This window comes from Cyprinodon variegatus, unplaced genomic scaffold (genome assembly GCF_000732505.1).
Source record: "Cyprinodon variegatus isolate N-32 unplaced genomic scaffold, C_variegatus-1.0 Scaffold1304, whole genome shotgun sequence".
Taxonomy (NCBI): domain Eukaryota; kingdom Metazoa; phylum Chordata; class Actinopteri; order Cyprinodontiformes; family Cyprinodontidae; genus Cyprinodon; species Cyprinodon variegatus.
Window position 1 is genome coordinate 27,315 of NW_015151757.1, and position 15,287 is coordinate 42,601.

General features: G+C 35.5%; 1 protein-coding gene across 1 annotated transcript in view; it reads right to left on the reverse strand.

Annotated features, from left to right (window-relative positions):
• The window catches only part of LOC107102721 (CUB and sushi domain-containing protein 3-like), a gene marked incomplete at its 3' end in the record, with an annotated part of 164,716 nt that overhangs the window by 24,246 nt on the left and 125,183 nt on the right, over positions 1–15,287 (reverse strand). The window contains exons 32-34 of the mRNA XM_015402128.1: positions 3,131–3,244; positions 2,682–2,777; positions 2,161–2,364 (exon numbers count right to left, since the gene is read on the reverse strand). Of these exons, the coding sequence (XP_015257614.1) occupies positions 2,161–2,364; positions 2,682–2,777; positions 3,131–3,244 (414 nt within the window). The remainder of the gene's footprint in view (positions 1–2,160; positions 2,365–2,681; positions 2,778–3,130; positions 3,245–15,287) is intronic.

Below are 15,287 nucleotides of genomic sequence, written 5' to 3' on the forward strand. Positions count from 1 at the left end.
CTGAATAATAAAATAATACTTACTTCTGTAGATTTTACTTTTATTGTTTAGAATTAAATATGCAATAAAATCAACCACTAAGGGACTTAATATGAATAATATTAATAACTAATTTTATTTTTGATTCATTGTCAAAGAAGGCAAGACCTTATTATTGTTCTGCAAGGTTAGTGGGATATAGTGGGATTTAATATTCAATAAAATTGCTAATTATAACTGGATGGTGTTATTTTTTTGTATGGAGAATGCTGTGGCTTTTTAAAAATTTGAGAGGATGATCCTACTTTCGGACAACCGATTAAAACAAGAAGGAAAAAATATAAAAAATGTAGATTTACCTCAAAAGATTTAGAGCAAACGAGCCGTAGTCCAGTTATTATCAAGAATAAACCAGGTGTAGCTGCTTAGTCAAGTATCATTTTCTTCATTTATTTGTAAATATTTCAAAATATGTGAAATATTATGTGTCATCAGGAGCAGTGCTCTGGCGTGGCCTTCCTCCACTCCCCCAGCCTGAGACACTTTAATTGGTCTTAGGAGGCTGTTTCAGAACAAGACTCAGTGGTTTAAAAACAAGCACTGTTGGATACTGTTTACTTGTTGACACCTTCGAACAAGTGTTTCAGGCAACTGTGAACTCAATGGTGTGGGCACACCGAGGATGAAACCCAGAGATGTGTAAGCCTATATAAAATGGACAGTGATGACTTACTTTAAACTTCCTAATTATTTTGTATGCTTATATGATGCTGATGCCACTAGTCTGTGTCTAAAAATACTTTTGTAACCACTTCTCCCTTTTAGCAACCAAAGCTATCATTTACATAGGGAAAATATCAACATCAAGACAGAAGCTTACATTAAAAAATAATAACAGTATCTAAAAACATTTCATTCACTTTTGTTTGACATAAAAAGATTCAAACATAAAATTCAATTTTCTTTTATGAAATATAGTTTGAGCATTATGAATCCTCTAAGGTGAAGAAAGTGTAATTCGTCAAAATTGTTGTTGAAATTCCCCTCTAATCTAATGGTTTTGTTTTCGTGAAATCGAAAGCAAACCTATGCTGCGTTATGAGCCAGGTCAGTCAAAGCAGGGTGAGGACATGCAAATTTGCCGTTTGAAACAATGCCTGATGCTGTCATATCCAATAAAGACTGCTTGGGTAATTTAGTATAGTGTGTTTTTTTTTTTTTTTCCACAAGTGCCTATAAGATTTAAATCCATTATTCTGAATGAGTACACTGTCGCTGAGGGAGATACTGCAGCCAGATTCAATCTTGAAATAAAAATCACTGTGTTTGAAATGAAACTGCGCGTGCCATGGCTATTCCCTCACTGCTTGGCAGGACACTCCAATGAACTCTCAGTTGAAATCTCCTGCACTTACCGCCTTGGATTATTTGCTTGCTGGCATGGGGCCGTATTTCAATAGCTTTTGTCTCACTTCATCATAGCTATGCATCTTTTCAAAGCAGCTGTGTGGGTTTCATCGTGAGAATCAGAGCATGTCTTTCTAACTGCACATCTTTGAAAAAACAGCATGTACAGTGAGAAAAGAACTACATCTAGAGTAAGAATATGATGAGTGCTCACCTATGGGCTGACTTCTTTTTGCATAGATCACTCAAGGCCGACTAGTCAAGCGACTGTGTAAAAGGGATATTAGCCTCTCAGGTGTAAGAAACTTCACATAAACTGATGTTTGGTTATATTAACCTAGAGCTTAAAGAATTTTACTTCTTTAGCTAATATTTTTTGACAAAGCTTAAAAAAAGGCTTATTTTCTGTGCATAAGGCCATATCAAACTTCCAATGGTTAAACAAACTCCTCTTTAGTAGTCACAAAATATAAGGGCTGGGACACATTTTCAAGTAACAGATAAACCCCCATTGATTTCTTAAACATGTCTTTTCTACGGTGGCCAACAAATGCAAACACTCAGCTAACCTATGTATGATACAGTCTCCAAAAGATGCAAGCGCAAAAGCAAATGCAACAGAAAGAAAATGCTGCTAACAAGAAATGGTGTAATAACTCAAAATGGATTGAACATTGAGCCTTGTTAACCTACTTCTTTTTAAATGTGTGTATTTTGGGTGCATGTGTGTATTTGTAGGGAGTACAGCAAAGGCTGGGAGATGAGAGTGCTTACCAACACACGTAGGCACAGTGCCATTCCACTGGGCCAGGGCATTGGGCACGGCCTCGCACCTGATGGCATTGGAGCCGTGCAGTGTGTAGCCTGGGCTGCATTCAAAGAGCACCACCATTCCGATGCCAAAGTCATTCCCTATCCGCTTCCCAAAACGAGGCTCAGGGACTGAGCTACATTGAGTGGCGCTTGTCCGAGGTACAGCTATGGAAAAAAAAGGGAGGTAGCAAAAATCAAAGGAATGAGTATTAAATATGCTAAGCAGACACGCAAAAAGAGGAGGAGGAGATGACCAGACAAAGAAGGCAGAAGGATACATAAAGCCCTTGTGAATCTTCTCACACATTATTAGTCAGCCTTGCCCTCTTTGCCAAGACAGGCTATTTGATTCCCCATCATTCTGCTCTGCTAAGTCATGCCCAGACTCATTCACTGACACACGCCTGCCGCCTTTATGTAATAACTGCAAGAGTAGGCACTCACTGCTTAAGATAAGCAAAAATAAAAAAAGGAAACCTTACCTTGGTAAACAAAATGAAATCCTTTCGCCGTGTCTGTTCCATTCGCAGTAAACTTGAGGGTTATCTTGTTTCCTGAACTTAAAGGGAGTGTCTCCCCTAAAAAAGAGATACAGAGATAAAATTTTGAGGAAAGCAAATAAATCATCACACAAAAACTGAACAAAACTTTCCTCTTGTTTTGTTAATTTGCTTTGTTTTTTAATCTGCTGTTTTCAATGTGATGTAAAAAAAAATCTAGTCTAAGCTGCTCTACCATACTTTTTTAATAGAAGGGAAAACTTGAAATCATGTCATTTTATTGTGAAGTTTCTAATTGTTGCTGTCTTTTAAATGAATGTTTTAGTTGAGTTTTAACATGATTAATTTCTAATAGAAGTATGAGCAAGAAGCTTAGATTGTAAAGCTTAAAGCTTAATTATCCACCCTTCACATACAGATGATATGGCTACCTGAGTGAGATCCATATATGGAGGTGAGAAGGGATGAATCTGTTGAAGGTCCATCATAGATTTCGACCACATCAGTGGGCAAAGTCTGGAACACGACAAACTGCCCAAAGAGCACTGTAAAAAGAATGATGGAAGGAGACAAAAAAGTAGAAGACAATAAGTCGCATTGTGATGTGTTGGGGAGCTAATAACAGATCAAAATGCTCTGTCTGGGCCTGTATGTTGAGGCCTTTCACATTCATAAAGATGAAATACTAATTGCAATGAATGATAAATGCCTTTACCCAAGGCGTTTATAGAATAGCAATATAATTCTGTAAGGGTCTTGACTTATTCTTTAATTATCTTTGTTTTTCTTGTAATAAGACAGACTTTCTTTGTCGTTAAAGCGGTCTAGAGCTATATCTACCTACAAAGATTTTTGATAGAAACCGTTTATAATGGGATTTTTTCTCTTTAGGCTTTGGAGGATTTTTCACTCATTCATATTCAGCACCTTGTTTTAGAAGAATGTTTTTATTTACTAAGCCAATCGACTTTGCTGTATTGCATACTTGTTATTGATATACAAGAACAGCAAATACCACTTTATATACAGTTCATGTACTGTTTATTTAATCTGAACATCAATCAGTTTTGTCTTACCCTCTGATGATTTTTCATTAATGAAACGATGCCCCCAATCTGTACAGTACCTGCTTCTTAATTTAAACCCACCCTGTCCCCAGGTTTTCTGGTAATTTATAAACGTGCATTATTGGTAAATTGACATATCATTCTGTAAGTTTCTTTTCCTCAGATTGACACTCTTACTGTAATATAATTACAGTACTTGTGTTTAAACTTCACATTAATCGTATCATAAAAGTTGCTTAAAAAGTTTAAGAGCTGCAGTGGTAATGCATCCTCGGTTTTAAAAAGATGCTTTATATTGGTCAATGCTTTTGCAAGGACGGTCATATCTGGTCTGACTGTAAAACCTTACCTTTTCTGAGCAATTACTAGTTAACTATTCATTGGAACTGTGTTTTCTGTTTGCTGTGCCAAAACACAGCACATAGAAAATGACCTTCAGACAGCACAGACAAATTGTAATTAGACTCAATTTTACATTGAGGATATTCTTAAAGCACATAAAACAAGTCACAAAAAAAGCTGCTTTTTTCAGTCAGAACTACATTTTTTTCTTATATGTTTGAGTTCACTTTCAGCTTTGACACACATCCAAACAGAGGAGAGGAACAGACTGAATGTAGAGAATAGCCTAGTATTAGCTGTTTTTCCACACCTGATCAAAGCTAAGGTGTAAAAAAACAGCTGATACCATGCTGTTCTCTACATCCAGTGTCATGGATGATGAAAACAGTGTAAAACAAATGATGTGAGACTATAATTTTGTTTGAGTATTTTGTTTCAAATTCATCCAGTTTAAATGTGATTATAGGGGAGATAGACAGAGGAGCTCCAGTTTTACAAACACATGCTTATAATATTTTATTTTGTATTTATTTTGATTCCTTACTTCCAGGCAACATTTTTTATGAGGTAAAAAAGAATACAATGCCAAAGAACTAAATGTCCAAGTTAAAAAGATTAAATAAAATACTCTTTACTTTATAATTATTTATTGTATGTTCCTCTTTTAGGCAGTCATCAATACTTTTGACTGAGAGGGGTACTCATGGAAAGACAAAATACCCAAAGGGGTACACAAGTCAAAAAAGCTTGGGAAACACCGCTCTAAGGGATCCCTTGGCATTTCAGAGCAAAACTTAATCTCTTCAGCAAGTTCTTGTCCTACTCTGAGGACTTATCCCAGTGGGATATGGCTAGAAAACTACAAAAGAGAACTGTCCAACAGGCAACCTGAAAAGATGCCTAAAGCTATCAACTTTTGGTATGGAGTTGAAATGTGGCTGTTTTCTGAATTCCTCAAGAATATCCAGACTCATAGACCTGCCTCTAAGGCCAACCACCTAAAGACATAAACTAATTTCAGCTGCTTGTATGCAGAATCCTATTGTTTTAGTTATCATCAATATCTTAAGGCCTTAGGAGAGGGACAGAAAAAATGGACAAATAAAATGAGAGCATTTTCATTACTATTGGAATGGCTGTGGTAGCATTATAACTTAACATCATTTCCCTTATTTTATTATTTACTACCAAAGATTTGCATAAAACTCACATTCATTCAGACAAAATCCTCTCTGTTCATCTGCTACTACATCCTTTAATCCCTTTAATTACAGAAACCCCCCAAATCATAGGACATTAGTGTAGGCCATTGCTCACATAAGATAATGAAGATATAACGGTTGTACCTGTTGCTGCAGGCAAAAACATGATTGTTTTCAGTCACATAAAGGTTGTAATAGAAGAACATGTCATCTGTACAAGGCGTATTTATTTTTGGACATCAATTGTGAACTTCTAACATTTTCTAATTTTAAGGTGAATTAATTCTGTCTTATTTAATTTCAATTATACCATTTGAGGATGGCTGAACAAGACAAGGTTGACAAAGATTAACAATTAACAAAGACTGCATTTCGTTTTAATTTAGAAAAAAAAATTAATTCTCATTTAAAATGTCATGCAGCTTAAAATGTGAGGAAACCTCTAAAAAGGTTATCCGTCAATCAGGAGAAAATAGGAGGATAAAAAGGTATTAATGGAATTCCTCTGAACCTTTGTTACAAATATTCACATGCATTTTTATACTGTGGGAGAAAATCAAAGTACTTTTAGAATAAGAATCAGAATTACTTTATTATCCCTTGTGGGAAATTCTTTTCTTGCAGTGCAACCATTTAAAGAGAGAAAAATACGATTGTTAGTATAATACAGCGAAATAAAATTTATAAAAGAGAATAAAATGAGTTAAATTTCACCCTTCCCATATGAATGGTGTAAAATAAGATATAGGAATAAAACAAGACAAGGATAAGAATAAAATTAGATAAAAGTACAAACAACAGTATTTACAATTTATAATGCTGCTCAGTAACTGAATTACTATCATTGCACATTAACTTGAAGAAATCAGCACTGCAATGAGGAACATACAATAAGCCATTCTTGAAATACCATTTAATGTATGAGTGTTAGTCCAAGAAATAAAATAAAAAAAAATCCCTGTCTATGAGCAAATAATTTAACTGATTAAAAATGAAATAGCAGATATTTTTCTTTTCTTCCTCAGGTGAGGTCTGTGCTAGAACTGTAAAAGTTTCTAAATTAAATGGCAACAGATTTTAGTTTAGGATGCTGTCCTGCTTAAAGACCAGAAATCTTCAATAAATATGGTGCTTTTATATAGAAGCATGAATTCACTCACATTCCGGGAGATGTTATTGTACCTTTTCATGAAAATAGTTTACTTTTGCGAAAATAATTCTTGATAGATTTAGTATATATAATTCTCCTGTTTAGGCTTGCTCAATTACAGTAGCCTGAATTCTGTGTGCAGGAAATATGAAGATTCAACTATCAAAGTGATCTACTTTCCTACAAATGAAAAACAGTGCATTTTGGATATAAGTAAAAAAAAAAAAATGTTAATCTCTTTGCAATTTATATAGTTTTGCATGGTTCTTACAGCACTAAGCCTTTAATAACACCACAGTAGCAATAACCACACAAAAAGGCCTAAAACAGAAAATTAGGATGATTCAGAACCAAACAGGCACAACATTTATTTAAAAGATACCAGAAGCAAATCTGTCCTTTTTTTCAAATGATAAGTTGGTTTAAACTGACCTCCTAAAACTCCGACACGAATCGTAAAAGGTGTACCTATTGATTGTACAGAATTAAATATAAATAAATTCAGTCTAAACACAAGAGGGTACTATCTTAAAGCACAGTGCTCTGCTGTAATATTAGCACACAAATGCTCACTAGATGGTCACACTTTACTGCTTAGTAAACACAAGCACACAACCTTAAGCAAGCATGCTTTTATATACATGCTCACAAGCACAATGTTACTCATTTCCGCCTTTAATCTCACACCAACTACGAGGTGAGGAAATCATTTCTAGATATTAAATAAATACATCATGGGAAACTTGTCGCGTATTTTAAGCAATGCTAAAATTAATCTGTTGTCCTCTGGGTCTTATCATGGTTGGGAGAACCTGATGCACTTTGACCACAAACATTTTTATGTCTAAGTCTTCTCCTTGAATTACTGCAAAGCCCACGAGTCACTTTAATAAGACCTCTTGATATTTGGCCTTTATACACAAAACGCAAGCACTGGGATGTAGGAGTATGAATAAAGATACAAAAAAATGTGTATTTCTCTAAAGAGAATATTCATTTATAAGTGTTTCTATGTCTTAAAAAAAGCCTGTTTGTTGGTCTCTCGAGTTCTTTAGGTACTTGGTACCAGCTTCCTAACACAAAAAAATAAAGAATAGAGCAAACACCTGCTTCAAAGACATGACTTATCTTGATGCTGTGCAGTATACACATCTTTTCATTTAGACCCATTTCGACTTTTTGATACCCCAAGCAAATGCAACTGTTGTTTTTTTTGGTTTGAAAAATATAAATTTGTTTATTTCTTGAGATGAGAAAGAAGAAGAGAGAAAAACAGATTGAAAGTTAACTCAAATTGTTTTCAAAAATCTCAGCTTGGTAACTTGGATTTAGTTACATGAAAACAAACAAACAGGACTGCAGGTATTTGCCAGCACATCTACAGGTGCTCTATTGAGCTGTGATCTGAAAAGCGTGCAGGGAAGTAAAGTGAAATAAAATCAATGTTATGATCATGAAGCCATTAAGAGAATGAGTGACAAAGTTTATGATGCTGTGAAAGTGTCCATTTGAAAAATTGCCGACTGTAGGGATGAATGGGTTCACCTGGTCAGTGAGTACAAGTTGGAGTGGGAGTAGCACTCAGATGGTACTACTGTTTAACATTTTCCACTTTATAACACTTTCACAAAAATTGATGTGCTGCTAAATTAATACTTTATAAGGCTTGTTTTGAAAACAAAACTTTGAATGTTTGGCTAAGATGAGGAATTCTTTATTGTAACTGATTAGTGTTTGAAAGCAATTTCAAAGCTTTGATATTTTCAGCTCGATCTAAGAAAACTGTGAAATATCATACTACACACATGAATGACAAATTTGACAATTTATTTAAAGTCTAAAGCTTATAAGTTACAGGATGCCTGCATTCCTGGATCTACTTCTTTATAGGCTCAAAGTTTTTCCCAGAGATCCAAACTCCTCCAGCCGTAAACTTTCCAGGAGCGGCTGAGATATAATTCAATTCAATTCAGTTTATTTATATAGCGCCAATTCACAAAACAAGTCACCTCAAGGCACTTTACAGTATAGGATCCATCTGAATAGTGCAAACTGGTAAGATGACTTAAACCAAAGTGGATGTAAGTACATCAGCCTTCACTATGATAAGTGCAATCCTATTATTACTGGAAGTAAAGAAGGAGTCAGGATGCTCTTTATTGGTAGATTATATTTACTTCACAACGTTCCTATCCAAGGCATAGGAGCTACTGTATAAGATTTCCCACATTCCTTTGATTGACAGTACATTAACTGCAGGCACAGCCCACGCCACAGAGTTTGACCAAATGCATTAGTTTGTCTGGGGTACTGTGTGTGACAAATGCAAATGTATATGTACATTCATATGTTTTGGTTATTTAATAAAAAGCTTCAGCTGTTTTCTATGTTTAATTTAACTTGTTTCTGCAGCTCTTTTCTTGAATGCAGTCCAGATTGACTAGCATCATCCATGTGTTTTTCCACTTTATGATGGTGTTTGGAAGGCTTTATATAAAGACTATATGCAATCCAGATTCAGCACAGTAAGCACCTTTCTAAGTATCAAAGTGCTCTTACTGTTGACCCCCTGAAAGGTGAAGGAAGAGGAGCTAGGAACAGGAGGTAGCAATAACAAGTTGATGAGTTCGGATGGATTTTCGCTCTATTCTTACCTCACTCATTGACAGGAACTCCCTAAAATAGCTCCTCTGCTTGAGCTCTTCTTTGACTTGATAGGGGCAAGCCACCCTTTTCAGTTCGAGAGCCATAGTCTAGGATTAGAGTAGGTAATCTTCATTTGTGAACATTACCTAATAATGTTATTATCCATCTTAACTAAAATTTTGTTTTGATGAAATGTGAACAAGAATGCCAACAAATGTAGTAGTACTGTAAGTCTGTATTTAAATAGGTATCGGGATTTAAGTTTTACTTTTGACACAGAAATAGCTTCTTTCTTTTCTTATTTGAATAAGGGTCCCTTGGAAAGGTTATTAATAGTAGGTATCTTAAAGGTGTAGTTAGCTTCTGGAACACTTACACTTTGAAACACAGAAAGGTGTTTAAACAACACAGATGTGTTAATAACTAACCAGAAACGTTTTTAACATCAAAATGCAGTTTTGACTAGTTGAAGCATCTTCAGTCTAACATTTTTGCAGCTCTATTTTCATGTAGCTTAAAGCAGTTCTAAAGAACTTTCAGTCTTGGTTGATTTTGGCTTCCCAGAGTTGATAAAAGCTGTATTGTTTTGCCTGAAGCAAGAAAGCATTTCCCATGAGGAACAGCACATAGCGTGGTAAAGTTCTGATCTTCTGGTCACCTGCAGTTGGATTGAACTACATTGATGTGTCCTGTTGCTGTGTGAAAGATGGATAGCAATGAGGTAATGAATCTAACTGTGGCAAAACAATGTCATATGACAATGCTGAAAATAAGAAAGATTTAACTTTGGTTTTGCACTGTATTCCTGCACCGCTGCCACCACTCGTCATCGACTGACGTGCTGATGAGTTTAGAATCTTGAAACAGATAAATGTAATGTTATGTTTGATATTTTCACAGTAAAAATGAGTATCGATTACAGCAGGAAACGCACAATTTGCACAAATATAAAGTCTCTCTAAGAAAATTAGTCACATCGACTTCCTTCTTTATAAAAATGGGGAAAGGTTGAAGTGAAGTATGCAGTAAAGCAATCTACACATATGTTGTTTTGTGCTGGTGAGAGATTCTCAGTCATCCAGGTCATAGTCATTTCAAAAAAAGAAAATTTAAAACAAATCCACTGGACTTTGTTTCCAAGCTTCTAAATTTGAAGATGTTTCGCCTCCAATCCAGGAAGCTTTTTTTTTGGACGTTGTTGTGTGTGGCAGGTTTACTGCCACCCTTGTAACAGTTGCCTAGTGTCGCCGAAAGCGATAAAGATACCTCTGGCCATGATAGAGGTGTCATTCAACTAGTTGTAAGTAGATCCCAAAAGTTATGAAAATATTTTATGAAGCTTGAAAAGCTACTTAGTGTTGGTTTAACAAAACTGACCTTTGAAAAAAACATTTTTTCCTCCACCCTGTTGTCTATGCAGGGTTGCAGAATTACTCAAGCCCATTTCCAGCTGTTATTGGATGAGAGGTGAGGTAAAGTACATCCTCAACAGGTCACGAGTCAAATTAAGAGCAACAAAGAAATACAGAGCAAATTCCATGCACCCACCCATATGACCACCACCCAGTCATGTTTTTGAACTGTGGGAGAAAACCTAAGTACCCAAGGCTGAACAAGAAGAACCCATAAATGCTTTTGGAAAACATGCAAATCTAAGTAGAAAGACAGCAGACTGAGACTCTTTAAAGGACTCATCTCCTGCAGATACTCCTTAGAAAGCCAGTGAAAAAAATAAAAATACAGAAGGAAAACTATTTATTTACAGAATCATGCTATAAGTGTGGAATACATAAATGTTTCTAAACACACTTATGCTGAGTATATAAATATAAATAAAGTATATAAAAGACATTTAAAAGCAATGCAAAGAGAATATGGTAATTTAGTTCTTGGGGTTTCTAAAATGTAATATAGACAATTTATTTGCTTGAAAGGCAGTTGTTTTAATCCAAACTACCCACCTAACTTGTGATTCACTCATCCATGTAAGAGAACTGTGAGTGTATTATATATGACTCATCAGCTGTATTGGTATTAAATAACAGCTTAACTCCTCTTCAGTATAATTTTTTTACATAAACCCTAGCTCATTTTAGCAAAAATAGAAAATGCCTCTGGAGAGATTATACATTCTCTGCATAACTATGTTGTTCTATCTTAAATTACAGCCTGTAGAGCATATGGTCTTTCAGAGAGATTAATATTTGGGTATCTAACAAGGAACCATCATATATTATTAGGGAACCATTGTGGCAATATATGTAGAATGACACTACACCAATCTGGCATTACATTATGACCACATTTCTTACTATGTATTGGTCTGTGTTTGCTTCCAAAACCTCCCTGATCTATCGAGGCATGGAGTCCGCCAGACCACTGTGCGTCTGACAACAAGATTAGGGTGACAAGATGTCCTAATTTGTCCCAAAAATTAAAATAATGTCCAGCATTTGACTGGGTCAAAAAAACTAAAACTAAAAGTAAAAAAAAAAAAAAAAAATCTGCAAAACAGGTGCTTTCTAAAATGCAAAGAAAGCAGGCAAGCAGTCATTTTCAAAAGGCTGCATCAGCTGTTAATCAAAACACAAAGCACTGGTCCATGTTGTGGGCTACCAGCACACAATGCTCTTGGAACAGAACAGGTAAAGGATTTTTACAACAAATATGATGGAATCTAGGCTAAATAAAATAAAATGCAGCCTGCAACAAAGACAGTGTAAGAGGTTTTAACTGGGTGAGTCTGGAGAAAAGGGATTCTAAGAAGGGTTTTAGGGATATTTGTCAATGATTAATTTTTTTTTTTTATGGTAAGGAGCATGATGTAAAGCAATACAGCAAAAATGAGTCACAGAAGAAATGATCAGCTGAAAAAAAATTTGTGCCTCATAAGCATCCTTGCTTCCCCACCTTTGTTTTTTCTTTCATATAGACTGGTAAGATGCCAGGTAGGGTCTCTGGATAAATATGTTTTCTTCTAGATTTCCTACAGTTTTTTAGATTTAATCAAAATCTGGGGAATTATTCAAATATCCAAACTCCTCAAGCATAGGGATCATTGTTTTGATCAGATTGCACCCCTGCCAACACCATGAAGGAATACAGCTTTTATCTGACTGGTCTGCCAAAATGTGGCAGTTCAACACCATTTCCTGCTTGAATTTTGATTGACACTGACGTCCACAGAGTCACCATTAACTAAAACAGTAATATATGTTGTGTGACTTTTTGGTTCAAAATCCCAGCGATCAGGTATAGTACGAACACCAAAACCTTTTAGCTTACAGGGGTGAAAAAATGTTTTTGCTGGAGCATTTATAACCTTGAACATTAAAGTCAGATAAATGGCTTTGACCAATAAATCCCATTAAAGCTGATCAGTAAGGGTTGATATCTTTAGTAATATAATTTTTTTGATCAAATATCTAATTATGGTCTGACAGGAAAGCTGAGTCAATTTTCTAAAATCCTTGACATTTCCCTAACTTCACCTCAGATAAGACACAATGAAGGTAAAAAGATTAGGCCATACCCATTAATGTTATAACCACTTTTGTAGGTAGTTTATAATACATTTGAAGAACAAACTAAACTTCTACATTGGCTGTTTTAGAAAAACATTTCTCAGATTGCAAACAGCTGCAGGATATGCCTTTCTCTGTTTGCCATTAAATTCTGACATCAGCCTGTCAAATGTGATGCTCCTCATTCCACTAAAAATGAAACTAAAAAACAGCTAAGGAGAACTGCTGTGATATGCAACTGTTCAGACCACCATTATACAACAGAAGTGAAATGCAACTCTGTATTGACACAGAGCTACTGGATTAGTAACATGTGCCTTAAGGCAAATCTCAGTTGAGGTGTCAAAGACATTCAGAGCATAGTGGATTGGTGAGAGGTACAAAAAGTAGAAGCATATGTTTGTTCTCCTGGATATAAATTATGGAGAACTAACCTGTCATATTTGCTTTGTTGCAGCAAAGGCCTACAGAGATTCTGGCCAGTGACAGCATACACAAACCTCATTTACAAAATCCAAGGGGCCCATAGGACATTATAGTGTACAGGAACATCTGTGCAGAGTATGGGCTGGAACCCCCAAGGTCAAAGTGGGAAACACCTCAAAAGGTGGTAGAGAATGACCGAGCCAAGATCCTGTGGAATTTCCAGATTCAAATGGACTGAATGGTAATGGCAAACCAACTGGACATTGTGGTGGTGGACAAAAAGCAGAGAAAAGCCATTGTGGTTGACATGGCAATACCAAGGGACTGCAACATCAGAAAAAAGAACATGAAAAACTAGAGAAATGCCAGGGTCTCAGAGAAGACCTGGAGAAAAACCTGGAAGGTCAGTGGTGCCCGTGATCATTGGGGCACTTGGGGTAGTGACGCCCAAACTTGAAGAGTGGCTACTGCAGATCCCTGGAAATACATCAGACATCAACAGCTAAACCGAGCTTGGAGGAAAAAAAGACCGCCCGCAATGGCTGGGGAAGTTTTTTTTTTTAAATGTGTTCATATATATATATCTATATATCTATATATATAGATATATATATATATATATATATATATATATATATATANTATATATATATATATATATATATATATATATATATATATATATATATATATACATACACTGAACAACATTTCTTTGTTTTTTAAGGTTGGTTCTTTGTTCTTTAGCAAGGTACTTTAATGTTTTAGGCTTTTTTAGAATATTTATTTAATAAAGGTTTAACAAAACCCGTGCTGGTGGTCAGTATCTATTATAGCAGTCTAAACATAGTGAGCAGATGCTGGCCCATGGTGTTTAATCTAAGAAACAAACTAAAGATGAATTCTTTTCTTTGAGAAAGATGCTAGACTTAAGAGTACTTCACATTTCTTTTGAATGAGTTTGAACTAAATATTCATTTAACTGTAAGGTGCTCCTGATGGTCATATTATATATTCTACTTTACCCCATGCCAAATTTGGAAAGGTTTTGCACAAAACATGAAAAAATATGTGTTTATGTTTGTTTGTTTGTTTTCTTGTTGTTTATTTTTTAACCAGTTTTCAGCTTTTTAAAAGTTTAATTTTACCCAACTCTCTCTGGAAATGTTTCCCTAATGGGCCCAGGTGAATTTGATTTTATAGACACAACATTCATTCACCTCTGTTTATCTGCCTGAGGTCTTTTATAGCTCCAGCGTACATGTCTATAACAACAACATATGCATAATAGTTGCCGCAGAATGTGTCAGGAGGCAGGACAGGAGCACTGACTGATTACTGCAATAAATCCAGGCTGTAACAAGACGGACAGAAAATGAGCAAGAGAGAGTCTGTTGAGACTGAAAGGGGTATGAGAGTCTAACAATAAGAAAAACGCATAGAGATTTTTGTGGATTGCCAAAGTATATACTGTAGGAGAACAAGTTAGATGGGGAACATCTTAATGAGAGAGAGATTTATAATGAACGACACAGAAAATGAGAAGAAGGAGACCAAAATGAAGTACTGCTGAGTATGATCATAAAAACACTGACCCCGGAGGCTAGCTGTTGACTCAACAGTGATGTCTGCTGAGGAGTGAGATTATGCCTCGAGCAACCCTGGCAAACACAGAATAACACTTCTTTGTCTGTCTACATCATTTTCTGAAGTGCACACCTTGCTTAGGAAAACAAACCTAATATGAGCAGTGAACTATTTATTGGAGCAGTATAGATGTAAAAGGTGCCTTTTGTATGGTTTCCCCACAGGCACATGTCTATGGATGTGTAATTATTCATTGTGCCTTTGTTAAATTTCAGCGTCAAACAATCCTATGAGTGGCAGCCTAAACTGGTTTTGACAACCTGCAGTTTTTAAGGTGATGACATTCTGGCAGCTTATTGTGTCAGCCTTGTGTTCACTGTCAGAAATAACCCTGCAGAACATTGGCAAATTAAAGTAAATGTTGAATATAAAGAAAAAATAGAGTATGTAAAACTAAAAGGAAAACTGCATCTTTCTTTCTTCTCGTTTCCAGCTGCATACAGTTTAAATAAAGTAAGTTATTGGCCAAAACTTGATAGACCACATGCTGCTCTTGCCAAAGTGTAGTTACATACCGGATGCCAAAAAATTATGTATAATTATATATATATATATATATATATATATATATATATATATATATA